This window comes from Ranitomeya variabilis, chromosome 8 (assembly GCF_051348905.1).
Source record: "Ranitomeya variabilis isolate aRanVar5 chromosome 8, aRanVar5.hap1, whole genome shotgun sequence".
Lineage (NCBI taxonomy): Eukaryota > Metazoa > Chordata > Amphibia > Anura > Dendrobatidae > Ranitomeya > Ranitomeya variabilis.
Window position 1 is genome coordinate 216,685,957 of NC_135239.1, and position 21,456 is coordinate 216,707,412.

Genomic DNA, 21,456 nt, shown 5'->3' on the forward strand with positions numbered 1-21,456 from the left:
TCCTCTGTATCCCTCCACAGCCCGGGAGCTCCTCCTCTGTATCCCCCCACAGCCCAGGAGCTCCTCCTCTGTATCCCCCCCCACAGCCCGGGAGCTCCTCCTCTTTCCCCCCACAGCCCAGGAGCTCTTCCTCTGTATCCCCCCCACAGCCCGGGAGCTCCTTCTCTGTTTCCCCCCACAGCCCAGGAGCTCCTCCTCTGTATCCCCCCACAGCCCGGGAGCTCCTCCTCTGTATCCCCCACAGCCCGGGAGCTCCTCCTCTGTATCCCCCACAGCCCACGAGCTCCTCCTCTGTATCCCCCCCCCCCACAGCCCGGGAGCTCCTCTTCTTTCCCCCCACAGCCCAGGAGCTCTTCCTCTGTATCCCCCCCACAGCCCGGGAGCTCCTCCTCTGTTTCCCCCCCACAGCCCGGGAGCTCCTCCTCTGTATCCCCCCCCACAGCCCGGGAGCTCCTCCTCTGTATCCCCCCCCACAGCCCGGGAGCTCCTCCTCTGTATCCCCCCCCACAGCCCGGGAGCTCCTCCTCTGTATCCCCCCCACAGCCTGGGAGCTCCTCCTCTGTATCCCCCCCACAGCCCGGGAGCTCCTCCTCTGTATCCCCCCCCCCCACAGCCCGGGAGCTCCTCCTCTGTATCCCCCCCACAGCCCGGGAGCTCCTCCTCTGTATCCCCCCCCCACAGCCCGGGAGCTCCTCCTCTGTATCCCCCCCACAGCCCGGGAGCTCCTCCTCTGTATCCCCCCCACAGCCCGGGAGCTCCTCCTCTGTATCCCCCCCCCACAGCCCGGGAGCTCCTCCTCTGTATCCCCCCCACAGCCCGGGAGCTCCTCCTCTGTATCCCCCCCACAGCCTGGCAGCGCCTCTGGAGGAGCGGGTATATACAGCCCTGACGCAGGAGCTGACCATGTACTGGACACCGCACAGGCCAATATGACTGCCATGGCGAGTAGTGACGTCATGAGATGTCTGTGATGACGGCAGTGAGAGTCCTGGAGGAAGATACCACGTGATCCGCACCTGCAGGAGCCGCTCACAGTCGGCGGCATCACGTGACCCGTGCCCAGCAGGACGCGCGCCGACCGCGGAGCTCGCACTCTACAGACGCATGGGGCTCATTGCCTGGGCGCCTGTCCCTTTAATCTCCGACTCCGCCCCCTAATAATAGACTGTCCCACTCGCAGGGGTGTCCGGGACCGCACAGCCCAAGCTTCAGTATGAAGAGAAGAGCCGGACAGAGCGGCGGCGCCCCCATTGTTACCGTGAGCGGTGGTTGTGCCGGGCGAAGAATGAAAGGCCCGGGACCGAGACCGGAGAAGTGATACAATGTGTCCCGGGGAGCGACGGCGGGGAGCGGAGGGTGAGTGCGGGAGCGGCACCGGGACAGTGGAGACAGCGGAGACCGCCGGACATGTGTTATACCGGTGTATACTGTATATATATACCTGTGTGTATAGTGATGTGTATACTGTGTATATATATATATATATATATATATACCGGTGTATAGTGTGTATATATATATATATATATATATATATATATATATATATATATATATATATACATATATATACATATACACCGGTGTATAGTGTATATGTATATACCTGTGTACAGTGATGTGTATAGTGTATATGTATATACCTGTGTGTACAGTGATGTGTATAGTGTATATGTATATACCTGTGTACAGTGATGTGTATAGTGTATATGTATATACCTGTGTGTGTATAGTGATGTGTATAGTGTATATGTATATACCTGTGTGTACAGTGATGTGTATAGTGTATATGTATATACCTGTGTACAGTGATGTGTATAGTGTATATGTATATACCTGTGTGTGTACAGTGATGTGTATAGTGTATATGTATATACCTGTGTATAGTGATGTGTATAGTGTATATGTATATACCTGTGTGTACAGTGATGTGTATAGTGTATATGTATATACCTGTGTGTGTATAGTGATGTGTATAGTGTATATGTATATACCTGTGTGCACAGTGATGTGTATAGTGTATATGTATATACCTGTGTGTATAGTGATGTGTATAGTGTATATGTATATACCTGTGTGCACAGTGATGTGTATAGTGTATATGTATATACCTGTGTGTATAGTGATGTGTATAGTGTATATGTATATACCTGTGTGCAGTGATGTGTATAGTGTATATGTATATACCTGTGTGTATAGTGATGTGTATAGTGTATATGTATATACCTGTGTGTACAGTGATGTGTATAGTGTATATGTATATACCTGTGTGTACAGTGATGTGTATAGTGTATATGTATATACCTGTGTGTACAGTGATGTGTATAGTGTATATGTATATACCTGTGTGTGTATAGTGTATATGTATATACCTGTGTGCACAGTGATGTGTATAGTGTATATGTATATACCTGTGTGTATAGTGATGTGTATAGTGTATATGTATATACCTGTGTGTATAGTGATGTGTATAGTGTATATGTATATACCTGTGTGCAGTGATGTGTATAGTGTATATGTATATACCTGTGTGTGTATAGTGATGTGTATAGTGTATATGTATATACCTGTGTGCACAGTGATGTGTATAGTGTATATGTATATACCTGTGTGTATAGTGATGTGTATAGTGTATATGTATATACCTGTGTGTACAGTGATGTGTATAGTGTATATGTATATACCTGTGTGTGTATAGTGATGTGTATAGTGTATATGTATATACCTGTGTGTACAGTGATGTGTATAGTGTATATGTATATACCTGTGTGTACAGTGATGTGTATAGTGTATATGTATATACCTGTGTACAGTGATGTGTATAGTGTATATGTATATACCTGTGTGTACAGTGATGTGTATAGTGTATATGTATATACCTGTGTGTATAGTGATGTGTATAGTGTATATGTATATACCTGTGTACAGTGATGTGTATAGTGTATATGTATATACCTGTGTACAGTGATGTGTATAGTGTATATGTATATACCTGTGTGTGTGTATAGTGATGTGTATAGTGTATATGTATATACCTGTGTGTACAGTGATGTGTATAGTGTATATGTATATACCTGTGTACAGTGATGTGTATAGTGTATATGTATATACCTGTGTGTGTACAGTGATGTGTATAGTGTATATGTATATACCTGTGTGCAGTGATGTGTATAGTGTATATGTATATACCTGTGTACAGTGATGTGTATAGTGTATATGTATATACCTGTGTGTATAGTGATGTGTATAGTGTATATGTATATACCTGTGTGTACAGTGATGTGTATAGTGTATATGTATATACCTGTGTACAGTGATGTGTATAGTGTATATGTATATACCTGTGTGTACAGTGATGTGTATAGTGTATATGTATATACCTGTGTGTGTATAGTGATGTGTATAGTGTATATGTATATACCTGTGTGTACAGTGATGTGTATAGTGTATATGTATATACCTGTGTGTGTATAGTGTATATGTATATACCTGTGTGTGTATAGTGTATATGTATATACCTGTGTGTGCAGTGATGTGTATAGTGTATATGTATATACCTGTGTGCAGTGATGTGTATAGTGTATATGTATATACCTGTGTGTGTATAGTGTATATGTATATACCTGTGTGTACAGTGATGTGTATAGTGTATATGTATATACCTGTGTGCAGTGATGTGTATAGTGTATATGTATATACCTGTGTGCAGTGATGTGTATAGTGTATATGTATATACCTGTGTGTACAGTGATGTGTATAGTGTATATGTATATACCTGTGTGTACAGTGATGTGTATAGTGTATATGTATATACCTGTGTGTATAGTGATGTGTATAGTGTATATGTATATACCTGTGTGTACAGTGATGTGTATAGTGTATATGTATATACCTGTGTGTATAGTGATGTGTATAGTGTATATGTATATACCTGTGTGTACAGTGATGTGTATAGTGTATATGTATATACCTGTGTGTACAGTGATGTGTATAGTGTATATGTATATACCTGTGTGTACAGTGATGTGTATAGTGTATATGTATATACCTGTGTATAGTGATGTGTATAGTGTATATGTATATACCTGTGTGTACAGTGATGTGTATAGTGTATATGTATATACCTGTGTGTACAGTGATGTGTATAGTGTATATGTATATACCTGTGTGCAGTGATGTGTATAGTGTATATGTATATACCTGTGTGTACAGTGATGTGTATAGTGTATATGTATATACCTGTGTGTATAGTGATGTGTATAGTGTATATGTATATACCTGTGTGTACAGTGATGTGTATAGTGTATATGTATATACCTGTGTGTATAGTGATGTGTATAGTGTATATGTATATACCTGTGTGCAGTGATGTGTATAGTGTATATGTATATACCTGTTTGTGTATAGTGATGTGTATAGTGTATATGTATATACCTGTGTGTACAGTGATGTGTATAGTGTATATGTATATACCTGTGTGTATAGTGATGTGTATAGTGTATATGTATATACCTGTGTGTGTATAGTGTATATGTATATACCTGTGTACAGTGATGTGTATATGTATATACCTGTGTACAGTGATGTGTATAGTGTATATGTATATACCTGTGTGTACAGTGATGTGTATAGTGTATATGTATATACCTGTGTACAGTGATGTGTATAGTGTATATGTATATACCTGTGTGTATAGTGATGTGTATAGTGTATATATATATACCTGTGTGCAGTGATGTGTATAGTGTATATGTATATACCTGTGTACAGTGATGTGTATAGTGTATATGTATATACCTGTGTACAGTGATGTGTATAGTGTATATGTATATACCTGTGTACAGTGATGTGTATAGTGTATATGTATATACCTGTGTGTATAGTGATGTGTATAGTGTATATGTATATACCTGTGTGTATAGTGATGTGTATAGTGTATATGTATATACCTGTGTGTATAGTGATGTGTATAGTGTATATGTATATACCTGTGTGTACAGTGATGTGTATAGTGTATATGTATATACCTGTGTGTACAGTGATGTGTATAGTGTATATGTATATACCTGTGTGTACAGTGATGTGTATAGTGTATATGTATATACCTGTGTGTACAGTGATGTGTATAGTGTATATGTATATACCTGTGTGTATAGTGATGTGTATAGTGTATATGTATATACCTGTGTGTACAGTGATGTGTATAGTGTATATGTATATACCTGTGTGTGTATAGTGATGTGTATAGTGTATATGTATATACCTGTGTGTACAGTGATGTGTATAGTGTATATGTATATACCTGTGTGCGGTGATGTGTATAGTGTATATGTATATACCTGTGTGTACAGTGATGTGTATAGTGTATATGTATATACCTGTGTGTATAGTGATGTGTATAGTGTATATGTATATACCTGTGTGTACAGTGATGTGTATAGTGTATATGTATATACCTGTGTGTATAGTGATGTGTATAGTGTATATGTATATACCTGTGTGCAGTGATGTGTATAGTGTATATGTATATACCTGTGTGTGTATAGTGATGTGTATAGTGTATATGTATATACCTGTGTGTACAGTGATGTGTATATGTATATACCTGTGTGTGTATAGTGTATATATATATACCTGTGTACAGTGATGTGTATAGTGTATATGTATATACCTGTGTGTATAGTGATGTGTATAGTGTATATGTATATACCTGTGTACAGTGATGTGTATAGTGTATATGTATATACCTGTGTGTACAGTGATGTGTATAGTGTATATGTATATACCTGTGTACAGTGATGTGTATAGTGTATATGTATATACCTGTGTGTATAGTGATGTGTATAGTGTATATATATATACCTGTGTGCAGTGATGTGTATAGTGTATATGTATATACCTGTGTACAGTGATGTGTATAGTGTATATGTATATACCTGTGTACAGTGATGTGTATAGTGTATATGTATATACCTGTGTACAGTGATGTGTATAGTGTATATGTATATACCTGTGTGTATAGTGATGTGTATAGTGTATATGTATATACCTGTGTGTATAGTGATGTGTATAGTGTATATGTATATACCTGTGTGTACAGTGATGTGTATAGTGTATATGTATATACCTGTGTGTACAGTGATGTGTATAGTGTATATGTATATACCTGTGTGTACAGTGATGTGTATAGTGTATATGTATATACCTGTGTGTGTATAGTGATGTGTATAGTGTATATGTATATACCTGTGTACAGTGATGTGTATAGTGTATATGTATATACCTGTGTGTACAGTGATGTGTATAGTGTATATGTATATACCTGTGTACAGTGATGTGTATAGTGTATATGTATATACCTGTGTGTACAGTGATGTGTATAGTGTATATGTATATACCTGTGTGTACAGTGATGTGTATAGTGTATATGTATATACCTGTGTGTGCAGTGATGTGTATAGTGTATATGTATATACCTGTGTATAGTGATGTGTATAGTGTATATGTATATACCTGTGTGTACAGTGATGTGTATAGTGTATATGTATATACCTGTGTGTGTATAGTGATGTGTATAGTGTATATGTATATACCTGTGTGTATAGTGATGTGTATAGTGTATATGTATATACCTGTGTGTGTACAGTGATGTGTATAGTGTATATGTATATACCTGTGTGTTTCGGGTCATTGTCATGCTGGAATCCCCAGCCATGACCCATCTTCAATGCTCTTACTGAGGGAAGGAGGTTGTTGGCTCAAAGCTCATGATACAAGACCCCGTCCATCCTCCCTTCAGTACGGTGCAGTGGTCTCCTCCCCATTGTAGGAAAGCACCCCCAAAGAATGAGGTTTCTCCCACCATGTCTCACGGTTGGGATGGTGTTCTTGGGGTTGAACTTATCCTTCTTCCGACAATCACGGTGAGTGGAGTTGTAACCATAAAGTTCTATTTTCCTCTCATCTGACCACATGTCCTTCTCGCAGGCCTCCTCTGGATCATCCAGATGGTTATTGGTGAACTGTAGATGTTCCTGGACATGTGCTGGTGTGATGTTCCTGGACATGTGCTGGTGTGATGTTCCTGGACATGTGCTGGTGTGATGTTCCTGGACATGTGCTGGTGTGAGCAGGGGAGCCCTGCAGGATCTTATCCATGACGGTGTAGTGTGTTACTGATGGTCATGTGTGAGACTGTGGTCCCAGCTCTCTTCAGGACATTGTTCAGGTCCTCCTGTGTAGTTCTGGGCTGATTCCGGACCTTTCTCAGAATCTTCCTTAACCCATGAGGCGAGATCTTGCATGGAGCCCAAGAACGAGGAAGATTGACAGTCATCTTGTTTCTTCCATTGTCTAATAATTGTGCCAACAGTTGTTGCCGTCTCACCCAGCTGCTGCCTATTGTCCTGTCGCCCATCCCAGCTGTGCAGGGATACAATTGTGTCCCTGGTGTCCTTAGACTGCTCTTTGGTCTTGGCCGTGGTGGAGAGGTTGGAGTGTGATTGATTGTGTGGACAGGTGTAAAACCACATTCCATAAGTTTATTAACCCTTCAGGTGCTTCACGAGAACTAAAGCAACGTGGAAGGAGAAAATGAACATTTTACTTTTCACAAAAAAATTACTTTAGACCCCAATTTTTATTTATTTATTTATTTTTTCTCCTTTCACAAGGAAAACAGGAGAAACTGGACCCCGAAAGTTGTTGTGCAATTTCTCCTGAGTGCGCTGATGCCCGTGTGTGGGGGGAAGCCACTGTTTGGGCGCACGGCAGCGCTCAGAAGGGAGGGGGCACCGTTTTACTTTTTGAACAAAAAATTGGCTGAAATCAATGGTGGCGCCATGTCGTGTTTGGAGCCCCCCTGGTGTGCCTAAACAGTGGAAACCCCCCAAGTCTAACCTTAGCCCCAATGGGGAAAAAGATACTTTTTTTTTAAACTAACAAAAGGGTGTGATAAGGGGGGGGGGGGGGGTTGATTTACTTTTTTTTATTTTGATCACTGTGATAGGGTCTTTCATAGTAATCAAAATGAACCAATGGGAAGAATCTGCTATTGTTGTTGGGGGCCGGCCGGCAGATCTCGGCGGGCTCACTGTGCAGGCGCCTTACCTGCCGCTGGTAGCAGGCGTATCGGCGGTCGTTAGGGGGTTAATATCTGTCCCTCCCAGGTGACGTCGTGCCCCTATGATAAAACCTACAGACCCTCCATTCCGTGTAGGGGGGTCACATACTTCTACCCCAGTGAGTCTGCAGAGAGCGGGGGTCCCAGTGGTCACCGCCTTCCTGATGTATTTTCTTTTCCATGTTGTCACTTAAATGTTTCCGACCATAGAAATGTCCCGTATTTGTCGGATTATTACTCGCACCTTTTCCCTCAGATTTGTGGGGGGTAAATGGGGGTGCGTGTTATAATGTGGATATACCTCACCGGCTCTGTTGCCGCAGGCTGGGATGAGGGGCTGCCCGGCGCTGCTGTGGGGGCTCTGCCAGAGCCCCCCGTAGTTCTGTAGTTTCCTGTGCGGTGGACTCCGGGATAATGGCGGTGGGGGGCAGTGCATGCTTAGCTGGAGATCTCGGCACTGCGCACATCCGAACACCCCCCACCCCGGCCTCCCCAGCAGCGACCCTGGGACCCCGCATCACCGCAGCCACCACCCCGGGAAGCAAGAACACGCAGCCATTATAACAAACACCACCGGTTATTAGAGAAAAAAAATCTTATTTTTGTCCTCAAAATTTGGGCTGCGTCTTATAATCTGGAAAATATGGTAAATATTACAAAAAGAGAATAATCTCAAAATGCAGATGATAAAATGAAGGTCGTTATTACGGGATTGGATTATTTAGTCTGGAAAAGACGACTGAGGGGCGACGTAATAACCGTCTATAAGGGGACAATCGAAATATCTCTCCGAGGATCTGATTCTACCGAGGACGGCGCCGGTCACAGGGGGGCAAAGGGTTCTCCACGGCACAGAGGAGGATCTGATTCTACCGAGGACGGCGCCGGTCACAGGGGGGCAAAGGGTTCTCCACGGCACAGAGGAGGATCTGATTCTACCGAGGACGGCGCCGGTCACAGGGGGGCAAAGGGTTCTCCACGGCACAGAGGAGGATCTGATTCTACCGAGGACGGCGCCGGTCACAGGGGGGCAAAGGGTTCTCCACGGCACAGAGGAGGATCTGATTCTACCGAGGACGGCGCCGGTCACAGGGGGGCAAAGGGTTCTCCACGGCACAGAGGAGGATCTGATTCTACCGAGGACGGCGCCGGTCACAGGGGGGCAAAGGGTTCTCCACGGCACAGAGGAGGATCTGATTCTACCGAGGACGGCGCCGGTCACAGGGGGGCAAAGGGTTCTCCACGGCACAGAGGAGGATCTGATTCTACCGAGGACGGCGCCGGTCACAGGGGGGCAAAGGGTTCTCCACGGCACAGAGGAGGATCTGATTCTACCGAGGACGGCGCCGGTCACAGGGGGGCAAAGGGTTCTCCACGGCACAGAGGAGGATCTGATTCTACCGAGGACGGCGCCGGTCACAGGGGGGCAAAGGGTTCTCCACAACACAGAGGAGGAGGTGATGGCGGCTGTGAGGGCTCCGGAGAGGCCGGAGGTGACAATGTCGTGTCCTTCAGTTATTACGGAGATCTGTGCCGGGATCTCGGCTCAGCTGGACGGACCGCGGCTTTATCGGCCATTTATAAACGTCGGCTCCTGATTATTTCTCTGTGTAATATTTACATTTTTTGGTCGGAAACATTTGTGACAAATGTGCAAAAGAATATAAAAAAATAAGAGAACGCTTAATGTTCATGTATTAGATGTTGCCTTTAACGCTTAATGTTCATGTATTAGATGTTGCCTTTTTTCGCATAGATTTGTTTCTTCACAAACTTTGATTTTAGTCCTGAGGAAGAAACCTGAGAAGTCTGACGCCATCGATCTGTCGGCCGTCACCAGCTCCCAGAACTACACGATTGTCTGGTTTTCCCCCCGGAGGACACGGACCAAACCCTCCTTGTTCTACACCCTGACACATACCGATCGCTGCGTTCTCATACACACCTGTAGGGCGGGGGCGGACAGACAACGGCAGGACGGGGGGCGCGGAGCGGCAGGACGGGGGGCGCGGAGGGGCAGGGGGGGGCACGGAGCGGCAGGACTGGGGTCGCGGAGGGGCAGGGGGGGCGCGGAGCGGCAGGACGGGGGGCGCGGAGGGGCAGGGGGGGGCGCGGAGCGGCAGGACTGGGGTCGCGGAGGGGCAGGGGGGGCGCGGAGCGGCAGGACGGGGGGCGCGGAGGGGCAGGGGGGGGGTCGCGGAGCAGCAGGACGGGGGGGCGCGGAGCGGCAGGACGGGGGGGGGTCGCGGAGCGGCAGGACGGGGGGGGTCGCGGAGCGGCAGGACGGGGGGGGGTCGCGGAGCGGCAGGACGGGGGGTGGGGCCTCTGGTACTTGTAATGTCAGCGCCCGAAACACAGATCCGTCCGTCTGTCCCCAGAATCAGGTCAGTGTCACCGTCCTCCCAGCAGCGAAACGGACCAGAGGCTTACGGCAATCTACTACTCCCTGTTATCAGCCATTACTGGGGAGGTGACTACCCTCTATTACTCCCTGTTATCAGCCATTACTGGGGGAGGTGACTTCCCTCTATTACTCCCTGTTATCAGCCATTACTGGGGAGGTGAATTCCCTCTATTACTCCCTGTTATCAGCCATTACTGGGGCGCTGACTACCCTCTATTACTCCCTGTTATCAGCCATTACTGGGGAGGTGACTTCCCTCTATTACTCCCTGTTATCAGCCATTCCTCGGGGCGCTGACTTCCCTCTATTACTCCCTGTTATCAGCCATTACTGGGGGAGGTGACTTCCCTCTATTACTCTCTGTTATCAGCCATTACTGGGGAGGTGACTTCCCTCTATTACTCCCTGTTATCAGCCATTACTGGGGAGGTAACTTCCCTCTATTACTCCCTGTTATCAGCCATTACTGGGGAGGTGACTTCCCTCTATTACTCCCTGTTATCAGCCATTACTGGGGAGGTGACTTCCCTCTATTACTCCCTGTTATCAGCCATTACTGGGGGAGGTGACTTCCCTCTATTACTCCCTGTTATCAGCCATTACTGGGGCGCTGACTTCCCTCTATTACTCTCTGTTATCAGCCATTACTGGGGAGGTGACTTCCCTCTATTACTCCCTGTTATCAGCCATTACTCGGGCGCTGGCTTCCCTCTATTACTCCCTGTTATCAGCCATTCCTCGGGGCGCTGACTTCCCTCTATTACTCCCTGTTATCAGCCATTACTGGGGAGGTGACTTCCCTCTATTACTCCCTGTTATCAGCCATTACTGGGGGAGGTGACTTCCCTCTATTACTCCCTGTTATCAGCCATTACTGGGGGAGGTGACTTCCCTCTATTACTCCCTGTTATCAGCCATTACTGGGGCGCTGACTTCCCTCTATTACTCCCTGTTATCAGCCATTACTGGGGGAGGTGACTTCCCTCTATTACTCCCTGTTATCAGCCATTAATGGGAAGGTGACTTCCCTCTATTACTCCCTGTTATCAGCCATTACTGGGGAGGTGACTTCCCTCTATTACTCCCTGTTATCAGCCATTACTGGGGGAGGTGACTTCCCTCTATTACTCCCTGTTATCAGCCATTACTGGGGAGGTGACTTCCCTCTATTACTCCCTGTTATCAGCCATTACTGGGGGAGGTGACTTCCCTCTATTACTCCCTGTTATCAGCCATTACTGGGGGAGGTGACTTCCCTCTATTACTCCCTGTTATCAGCCATTACTGGGGCGCTGACTTCCCTCTATTACTCCCTGTTATCAGCCATTCCTCGGGGCGCTGACTTCCCTCTATTACTCCCTGTTATCAGCCATTACTGGGGGAGGAGACTACCCTCTATTACTCCCTGTTATCAGCCATTACTGGGGAGGTAACTTCCCTCTATTACTCCCTGTTATCAGCCATTACTGGGGAGGTGACTTCCCTCTATTACTCCCTGTTATCAGCCATTACTGGGGAGGTGACTTCCCTCTATTACTCCCTGTTATCAGCCATTACTGGGGGGAGGTGACTTCCCTCTATTACTCCCTGTTATCAGCCATTACTGGGGCGCTGACTTCCCTCTATTACTCCCTGTTATCAGCCATTACTGGGGAGGTGACTTCCCTCTATTACTCCCTGTTATCAGCCATTCCTCGGGGCGCTGACTTCCCTCTATTACTCCCTGTTATCAGCCATTACTGGGGGAGGAGACTACCCTCTATTACTCCCTGTTATCAGCCATTCCTCGGGGTGCTGACTTCCCTCTATTACTCCCTGTTATCAGCCATTACTGGGGCGCTGACTTCCCTCTATTACTCCCTGTTATCAGCCATTCCTCGGGGCGCTGACTTCCCTCTATTACTCCCTGTTATCAGCCATTCCTCGGGGCGCTGACTTCCCTCTATTACTCCCTGTTATCAGCCATTACTGGGGAGGTGACTTCCCTCTATTACTCCCTGTTATCAGCCATTCCTCGGGGCGCTGACTTCCCTCTATTACTCCCTGTTATCAGCCATTACTGGGGAGGTGACTTCCCTCTATTACTCCCTGTTATCAGCCATTACTGGGGAGGTGACTTCCCTCTATTACTCCCTGTTATCAGCCATTCCTCGGGGCGCTGACTTCCCTCTATTACTCCCTGTTATCAGCCATTACTGGGGAGGTGACTTCCCTCTATTACTCCCTGTTATCAGCCATTCCTCGGGGCGCTGACTTCCCTCTATTACTCCCTGTTATCAGCCATTCCTCGGGGCGCTGACTTCCCTCTATTACTCCCTGTTATCAGCCATTCCTCGGGGCGCTGACTTCCCTCTATTACTCCCTGTTATCAGCCATTCCTCGGGGCGCTGACTTCCCTCTATTACTCCCTGTTAGCTGTTGCTCTGCAGTCTGATAGGGCAGCCGCCGCTCCCATAGAAGTGAATAGGGGCAGCAGCGCCCTGTGCTCTGACGTCGGCTCCGCATTCCTTTGCGGGGCTGTTCCCTTTGTTTCTATATATAATCTCCGGTAACGGCCTCGGGTGGATCGTCCTCTGACGCTTCGTCTCCGTCAGTCGCCCTGTCAGGTGTAATGGCCGCTATGGACGAGGCCCTGACACCGTCTGTACAGAAGCGTCACATGAGGTCACGGCGGTGTCCTTTCTTGTCTCGCAGGCGACGGTGGGGGTTGTACGTACCGTGCGATGTATGGTGACACCAAAACTATCCGACGGGTCGTGACCTCGCTGCACACCACACTGGGTTTTGTAAGATCTCTGCTTGCTGATGGTGAATCCTCAGAGCTAAAAATCCTGCCCAGCAGTGACACAATGTAACGAGCCCTCAGCTGTCTGGGTAGTGGGGGGCTCAGCCGACCTCTGTCTGGGTAGTGGGGGGCTCAGCCCACCTCTGTCTGGGTAGGGGGGGGCTCAGCCGACCTCTGTCTGGGTAGTGGGGGGCTCAGCCCACCTCTGTCTGGGTAGTGGGGGGCTCTGCCGACCTCTGTCTGGGTAGGGGGGGGGCTCAGCCTACCTCTGTCTGGGTAGTGGGGGGCTCAGCCGACCTGTGTCTGGGTAGGGGGGGCTCAGCCCACCTCTTTCTGGGTAGTGGGGGGCTCAGCCGACCTCTGTCTGGGTAGGGGGGGCTCAGCCCACCTCTGTCTGGGTAGTGGGGGGCTCAGCCGACCTCTGTCTGGGTAGTGGGGGGGCTCAGCTGACCTCTGTCTGGGTAGTGGGGGGCTCAGCCCACCTCTGTCTGGTTAGTGGGGAGCTCAGCCCACCTCTGTCTGGGTAGGGGGGGCTCAGCCCACCTCTGTCTGGGTAGTGGGGGGCTCAGCCGACCTGTGTCTGGGTAGTGGGGGGCTCAGCCGACCTGTGTCTGGGTAGTGGGGGGCTCAGCCGACCTCTGTCTGGGTAGTGGGGGGCTCAGCCCACCTCTGTCTGGTTAGTGGGGGGCTCAGCCCACCTCTGTCTGGTTAGTGGGGGGCTCAGCCGACCTGTGTCTGGGTAGTGGGGGGCTCAGCCGACCTGTGTCTGGGTAGTGGGGGGCTCAGCCGACCTGTGTCTGGGCATTGGGGGGCTCAGCCGACCTGTGTCTGGGCATTGGGGGGCTCAGCCGACCTCTGTCTGGGTAGTGGGGGGCTCAGCCCACCTCTGTCTGGGTAGTGGGGGGCTCAGCCCACCTCTGTCTGGTTAGTGGGGAGCTCAGCCCACCTCTGTCTGGGTAGTGGGGGGCTCAGCCGACCTGTGTCTGGGTAGTGGGGGGCTCAGCCGACCTGTGTCTGGGTAGTGGGGGGCTCAGCCGACCTGTGTCTGGGTAGTGGGGGGCTCAGCCGACCTCTGTCTGGGTAGTGGGGGGGCTCAGCTGACCTCTGTCTGGGTAGTGGAGGGCTCAGCCCACCTCTGTCTGGTTAGTGGGGAGCTCAGCCCACCTCTGTCTGGGTAGGGGGGGCTCAGCCCACCTCTGTCTGGGTAGTGGGGGGCTCAGCCGACCTGTGTCTGGGTAGTGGGGGGCTCAGCCGACCTGTGTCTGGGTAGTGGGGGGCTCAGCCGACCTGTGTCTGGGCATTGGGGGGCTCAGCCGACCTGTGTCTGGGTAGTGGGGGGCTCAGCCGACCTGTGTCTGGGCATTGGGGGGCTCAGCCCACCTCTGTCTGGGCATTGGGGGGCTCAGCCCACCTCTGTCTGGGTAGTGGGGGGCTCAGCCCACCTCTGTCTGGGTAGTGGGGGGCTCAGCCCACCTCTGTCTGGGTAGTGGGGGGCTCAGCCCACCTCTGTCTGGGTAGTGAGGGGCTCTGCCCACCTCTGTCTGGGTAGTGGGGGGCTCAGCCCACCTCTGTCTGGGTAGTGGGGGGCTCAGCCCACCTCTGTCTGGGTAGTGGGGGGCTCAGCCGACCTGTGTCTGGGTAGTGGGGGGCTCAGCCCACCTCTGTCTGGGTAGGGGGGGCTCAGCTGACCTGTGAGTGCCGGTGTCTGGGGGGAGCGCAGCACTTGTAGGTGGGGTGGTCGCGGCTCCGTTATCTCGGCCTCAGTTTTGCCCCAGTTGAGTTTTATTTGTGGTTATTAGTTGGTGACGATTTTCTGATAATTGATGGATTTTCTCTCCTCCTCAGGGGTCTCCTCGGTGGTCGCCATGCTTCCCTCCTCCATGTTCCTCCTCTGGTGCTTTCTCCTCCTCTTCCATCATGGCCTCTCATCCCCGGCTATGGAGAAGCCGACCGCGAGCCCTATTTACAGTCGGCGTCCATTTGTGGTGGGCTGGAACGCCCCGACGCAGGAATGTCTGCCGCGACACAACGTGCCTTTTGATTTGCGCGTCTTTGACTTCAATGCTTCTCCTAACGAGGGCTTCGTGGACCAGAAACTCGCCATCTTCTACAAAGAGCGGCTCGGCTACTACCCCTACATCGACGATACCAACACGTCCCACTATGGCGGCCTCCCCCAGAACGCCAGCCTCAGCACTCACCTGAACGCTATGCAGGAAGGGTTAAAGAAATACATTAATAAAACCGTGGACGAGGAAGGTCTGGCCGTCATCGACTGGGAGGAATGGCGCCCCATCTGGCTCAGAAACTGGTACCCCAAGGATATATACAGGTACTTTTCCCGTAAATTGGTGGCCACCCATCACCCCTCGTGGCCGGCAGAAGATGTGCTGAAGCAAGCGCAGTTCGAGTTTGAGAGCGCCGCCCGCAGCTTCATGGAGCAGACAGTGCAGCGCGCGCGGAGCGTCCGGCCCCGGCGCCTCTGGGGCTTCTACCTGTTCCCCGACTGTTACAACCACAACTACCTGCAGAACTGGGAGAGCTACACCGGGAGGTGCCCGGACGTGGAGATCGCCCGCAACGACCAGCTGTCCTGGCTGTGGGAGGCCAGCACCGCGCTCTTCCCGTCCATCTACCTGAACCTGTCGCTGGCCTCCACTGCGCAGGGACGCCTCTTCGTGCACTACCGGGTGAAGGAAGCCATGAGGATCGCAAACAAACACCACAAGGACTACGCCCTGCCCGTCTACGTGTACTCGCGGCCCACCTACATGAGGAAGATGGACACCCTGTCCCAGGTGAGCCCTCCCGGGTCACAGGGCGTCTGGGGGGGGTCACATGGCGTCTGGCGGGGGGCATGGCGTCTGGGGGGGGTCACATGGCGTCTGGCGGGGTCACATGGCGTCTGGCGGGGGGTTACAGGGCGTCTGGGGGGGGTCACATGGCGTCGGGGGGGGGGTTACAGGGCGTCTGGGGGGGGTCACATGGCATCTGGCGGGGTCACATGGCGTCTGGCAGGGTCACATGGCGTCTGGGGGGGTCACATGGCGTCTGGGGGGGGTCACATGGCGTCTGGCGGGGGTCACATGGCGTCTGGCGGGGGTCACAGGGCATCTGGCGGGGGTCACAGGGCATCTGGCGGGGGTCACATGGCGTCTGGGGGGCTCACATGGCGTCTGGCGGGGGTCACAGGGCGTCTGGCGGGGGTCACATGGCGTCTGCCCATCATTAGGTCAAGCGCTGCTCGAACCAGACAAGAGCGGATCGGCTGAAGTAAACATGGCCAATCCCCTCCTGTTCTCTGGCCACATCCAAAATGTAGCTCCTCCCCATTGTCAGTTCCCACAATGCACTGCTCACTAAGGTTTTGCTTTATGTCTGACCTAGCAGATAGTCGCCGTTCCCATGTTCAGAGCCGACATTACTGGTTTGTCGGAGATCCGATCTGACGCCATTTTGTATCTGATCCCCATGCGGTGCCGTCGTCTTCTCAGTGTGGGGTCGGTAACACAAACCTCCCGCTCCCCTCCCCCGGTCCCGGCTGAGGTGGGCAGAACGTGCAGCCACTAGAAGCCGAGGTCTGAGCGGACGTCTCCAGCACTGCTGCCCCCAGTGTGGTAGAGATGATGGGAGTCGGAGTCGCTCCATGTTATACTGACTCCGCAGCCCGGCCGCTGAATGGCGCCAACTCCGCCGAACCCCCCAGAGTGCCGCGTCATGTAGGGGTCACATGTGAGTGTACAGAGAAGCCCCCTGACTTGTCTGGAGGGGCCGGCGCCCTCGATATCGGTGGTCCTGGTCAGTCGGGCGCGGTGCATCGTTCAGTCGGTGACTCGCTGCCTCCGTCCCCTGGATAACATGCAGCGGACCCCCCACCCCTGCGGCCGGCGTAGAGCTGTGCTGCGTGGGTGATCCAGGAATCCACAGCCCCCAACATGGAATCTGGGGAGGAATGAATCGAGTGCAGGACCGGGCCCGTCCGACACGGAAGAATCCAGAATCCTGCGCACACTGCAGCCGCTTATTACAAGGCAGAGCGCTCTTCCAGCAGCCCCCCAGAGACCAAACCCCACCATACTGCTTATACCTCATATCCCCCGATAACCAGGAGCCCCCAGAAATCATGTATTGTACAGAGCTCATTGCTCTGCTCATCCTGGGCCTCCTGATTCATGAATGGACTACCAGCGCAGCCGTGGTGCGGGGGGCGATATCCCTGTGGGCGCTGTCATGGCGGCTGTGCACCCAGCGCTCGTTCTGAGCTTTCATTTGTTTCTTTCAGGTCGATCTGATCTCCACCATCGGGGAGAGCGCTGCTCAGGGGGCCGCCGGGGTCATCTTCTGGGGAGACGCCGAATACGCCAAGAACGCGGTAAGTGCCTGCTCCGGTGTGTGTGATGTAACGCCCTCCCCCATATTGGAAGCTCGTGACCCGTCCTGCAGCTGGTATGAAACTACAAATCCCAGCATGCCAGAGCCTGCAGCGGAGACTACTGCTCAACCGGTCTGCAGGTCCTGTACCCCCTGTGCGTTAGAGCCTGATGCACGGCCTCCTCTGTCCCGGCCTCCTCTGTCCCGGCCTCCTCTGTCCCGGCCTCCTCTGTCCCGGCCTCCTCACCTCTTTTGACCTTTTACTCCTCTCTTTCCACCTCTGTGCCTCCCCTCAGCCTCTGTGCCCCTTACCCCTCCCCGGCCCCCTCCTCTTCCCCGGCCCTCTTCCCTCGGCCTCCTTCCCCCTTCCTCGGCCCCACCTCTTCCTTCCTCGGCCCCACCTCTTCCTTCCTCGGCCCCACCTCTTCCTTCCTCGGCCCCACCTCTTCCTTCCTCGGCCCCACCTCTTCCTTCCTCGGCCCCACCTCTTCCTCTTCCCTCCTTCCTCGGCCCCCTTCCCCCCTTCCTCTGCCTCCTGCCCCCTTCCCTCGGCCCCCTCTTCCTCCAGCCCCCTTCCTTGGCCCCCTTCCCTGGCCCCCTTCCCTCCTTCCTCGGCCCCCTTTCCTCTTCCTCCGGCCCCCTTCCTCGGCCTCCTTCCTCGGCCCCCTTTCCCTCTTCCTCGGCCCCCTTTCCCTCTTCCTCGGCCCCCTTCCTCCGGCCCCCTTCCTCCGGCCCCCTTTCCTCTTCCTCTGGCCCTCCTTCCTCGGCCCCCCTTCCCTCTTCCTCGGACCCCTTTCCCCCTTCCTCGGCCCCCGTCCCTCTTCCTCTTTTCCCCTTTCCTCTTCCTCCTTTCCTCTTCCTCCGGCCCCCTTCCTCGGCCCCCTTCCCTCTTCCTCCGACCCCCTTCCCTCTTCCTCCGACCCCCCCCTCCCTCCCTCCTTCCTCGGCCCCCTTCCTCGGTCCCCCTTCCCTGGCCCCCTTCCTCGGCCCCCCTTCCCTCCTTCCTCGGCCCCCCGTCCCTCTTCCTCCGGACCCCTTTCCCTCTTCCTCCGGCCCCCTTTCCTCTTCCTCCTTTCCACTTCCTCCGGCCCCCTTCCTCGGCCCCCTTTCCCTCCTTCCTCGGCCTCCTTCCCTCTTCCTTGGCCCCCTTTCCTCTTCCTCCGGCCCCCTTCCCTCCTTCCTCGGCCCTCTTCCTCCGGCCCCCGGCCCTCTTCCCTCCTTCCTCGTCCCTCTTCCTCCGGTCCCCCTTCCCTCTTCCTCGGCCCCCTTCCCTCCTTCCTCGGCCTCCTTCCCCCTTCCTCGGCCTCCTTCCTCGGCTCCCTCTTCCTCCGGCCCCATCCTTTTCCTCGGCCCTCCTTCCTCGGCCCCTTCCCTCTTCCCCGGCCCCACCTCTTCCTCTGCCGCTCCTCTTCCTCCGGCCCCATCCTTTTCCCCGGCCCCACCTCTTCCTCGGCCCCCTTTCCCTCTTCCTCTGGCCCCATCCTTTTCCTCGGCCCTCTTCGTCTTCCTCATGCTCTCTGGTCTTTGCAGGACTCGTGCCTGGCGGTGAAGTCGTACCTGGAGCAGAGCTTTGGTGAATACTTGGTGAATGTGACGACGGCGGCGGAGCTTTGCAGCCATTTCCTGTGCAGCGGGAGCGGCCGTTGCGTCCGACTGGCCAATGACACGTCGGGGTTCCTGCACCTCAGCGCCGCCAGCTTCCGCATCGTGCAGGACTGGAGCAGCAGCAATGCGTCGGCCCCGGTGTGGGCGGAGGGGCGGCTCTCGGAGGACGACAAGCGCTACCTGAGCGCTCACTTCCGCTGCCAGTGTTATGTGGACTGGTCCGGCGACAGCTGCGGGACCCAGAGAAGCACAGAGAACCGGGCCGGAGTCCCCGGGCCCCTCAGGGGCCACACGCTGCTGGGGTCACTGCTGCTGGGGTCACTCCTGCTGCTCTGAGCGCCGCTGCCAACAGCCGGGGACCTTCTTATTTATTAGCGCTGAACTCTGTGTCCGCCATGGGATGGCGCCGTGTATTCCTACCTCCGGGACCCAACCATTATCTCCGCGCCTCCACAGGGGCGCGGGGTGCAAGGGCTACAACCGTGCAATAAGGGTCTCATCCCCTCCGGCAGGGATCCGCAGTGCCTGCGCTCACGCCGGTGCCTTCCTCCGTTTTTATAGTATTTTCTGAAGTCTCTGTTGTGTGGCTGCGAGGTCATCGGGGGTCTCCGGCCGACGTGTGAACCCCTCATCTGGAGCTGGTGATCCAGACACTGCAGCTCCGCGCAGCCCGGCTCTGCTACATCCGACAAACACAGACCAATAAAGTATTTTCCCATCCTGGTGCCCGTCTTCCTACAGGAATGATCAGTGTACAGGGGCTCGGCCCCCGAGAGTAAGTGATGTGCGGGCAGGAGAGGAGGCGGTGGTCCGACACCAGGGAGGACTAGAAGAACTTGGCTCCTTGTTTCTCCATCATCAGGAGCTGGAAACACAATGAAATCCCCTGCAGGAGGCACCACCTAGTGGTGGGTGTCCATGATGCGTCATTACCCTGCCCCCCCCCCCCAAATAAAACCAAAACCTGATAAAGTAACAAGTGCTGATCAATAATATGAAACGAAGACTATAGTTAGACATCTAGGTCTCCGCCGCGTGCGATCCTGGCGCTCTGCGGTTACATCGTCCCGTCGCACAATCCGTTATTGTTCTCTGTTCTTCATTTCCGCCATCAGGTTTTGCCGCTAATTTGTAAATCCGATGTGACTCCTCATGCTGCGCCTCTGCGGTGCGTCTAGGGGGATCTCCCATCTGGGACCACTGATGCTTTCAGGCTCATGGGGTCTTTATTGTGCCGCTGCCGCCATCATCGGGGGATTCTAGAAAAGCCGAGAGTTACCGGAGTCGTTACATATTATCACATATTTGTTTGTTTGGTTTTTTTGGGGGGGAGGGAGGGGGGATCCGGGTGCAGGTAAGGAAGCGTCATGGATACCTCACCAGTAGGTGGCGCCTCCTGCAGGGGATTCATTGTATATTCGCACCTTCCTGGTGATGGAGACAGAGAAACAAGGAACCAAGTTCTTCTAATCCCCCCGGATTCCTACTCTGCCCGGCCGCGCTGGTGTCGGCCCACCGCCTCGTCTCCGTGATCCCTGGATCCCGCCAGCAGATCCCTGTTCACCACTGGGATCTGCACTTTCTTTTCTTTCATTTATCCCCAAAGCTGACAGTGGCGGCTCGTTACAATGTGTCGGTGCAGGAACAGTCCAGGACTGAAGAGACAAGAGGTTCCATTGTAGCAGACCCTCCGCTGGGGGCTTAGATTCACTGACAGCAATCGTTGCTGCTGGACATAGATGTGTTTCTGGCTCCTCGCTGTGTAGCTCTGCAGGGGGTGGTGGGGTCCTCAGGGTGGGCCCTCTGTACTCGCCCACCCCTTATCCCAGGAATCGGCTGCACCCCGTTACTTTGTGCCGCTGTGTCGGGGCCTCGTCCTGCTGCACCAACGTCTTCCAGATGTGAAGCCCCATGTCCTGTGAACTTACTGACATGGCCCCCCGGGGTGAGGCGTGCGGCGTAACCCCTTCCTGGCTGCCTGCAGCTTCGGCACCATGATGTGCCTGTAACTGCTCCCGCAGACCACCCTCCTGCATGGGGCGTGTAGACGTTATACAGGGGGCTCCTGCTCGGCCGCACCAACATCTGTTACATACATTTAAGTAAATGACCCCCCAGATATGTGACCAGATGAATGTTGGGGGTCCGGGAGCCGACCCTGCAGCATTA

At 52.5% G+C, this 21,456-nt stretch overlaps 1 protein-coding gene across 2 annotated transcripts in view; it reads left to right on the plus strand.

Moving 5' to 3' along the window:
• HYAL2 (hyaluronidase 2) overlaps positions 1-20,012 on the plus strand; it is a 90,384-nt gene extending 70,372 nt beyond the window's left edge. The window contains exons 1-4 of one of the 2 annotated variants that reach the window (XM_077277064.1): positions 1,106-1,356; positions 15,157-16,109; positions 17,594-17,683; positions 19,213-20,012. In XM_077277064.1, coding sequence (XP_077133179.1) covers positions 1,323-1,356; positions 15,157-16,109; positions 17,594-17,683; positions 19,213-19,623 — 1,488 coding nt within the window. In that variant the 5' untranslated portion in view covers positions 1,106-1,322 and the 3' untranslated portion in view covers positions 19,624-20,012. Of the gene's footprint in view, positions 1-1,105; positions 1,357-15,156; positions 16,110-17,593; positions 17,684-19,212 lie in introns of those variants that run through there. The other variant, XM_077277063.1, reaches the window with a different exon arrangement.
• The last annotated feature ends 1,444 nt before the right edge of the window (positions 20,013-21,456 follow it).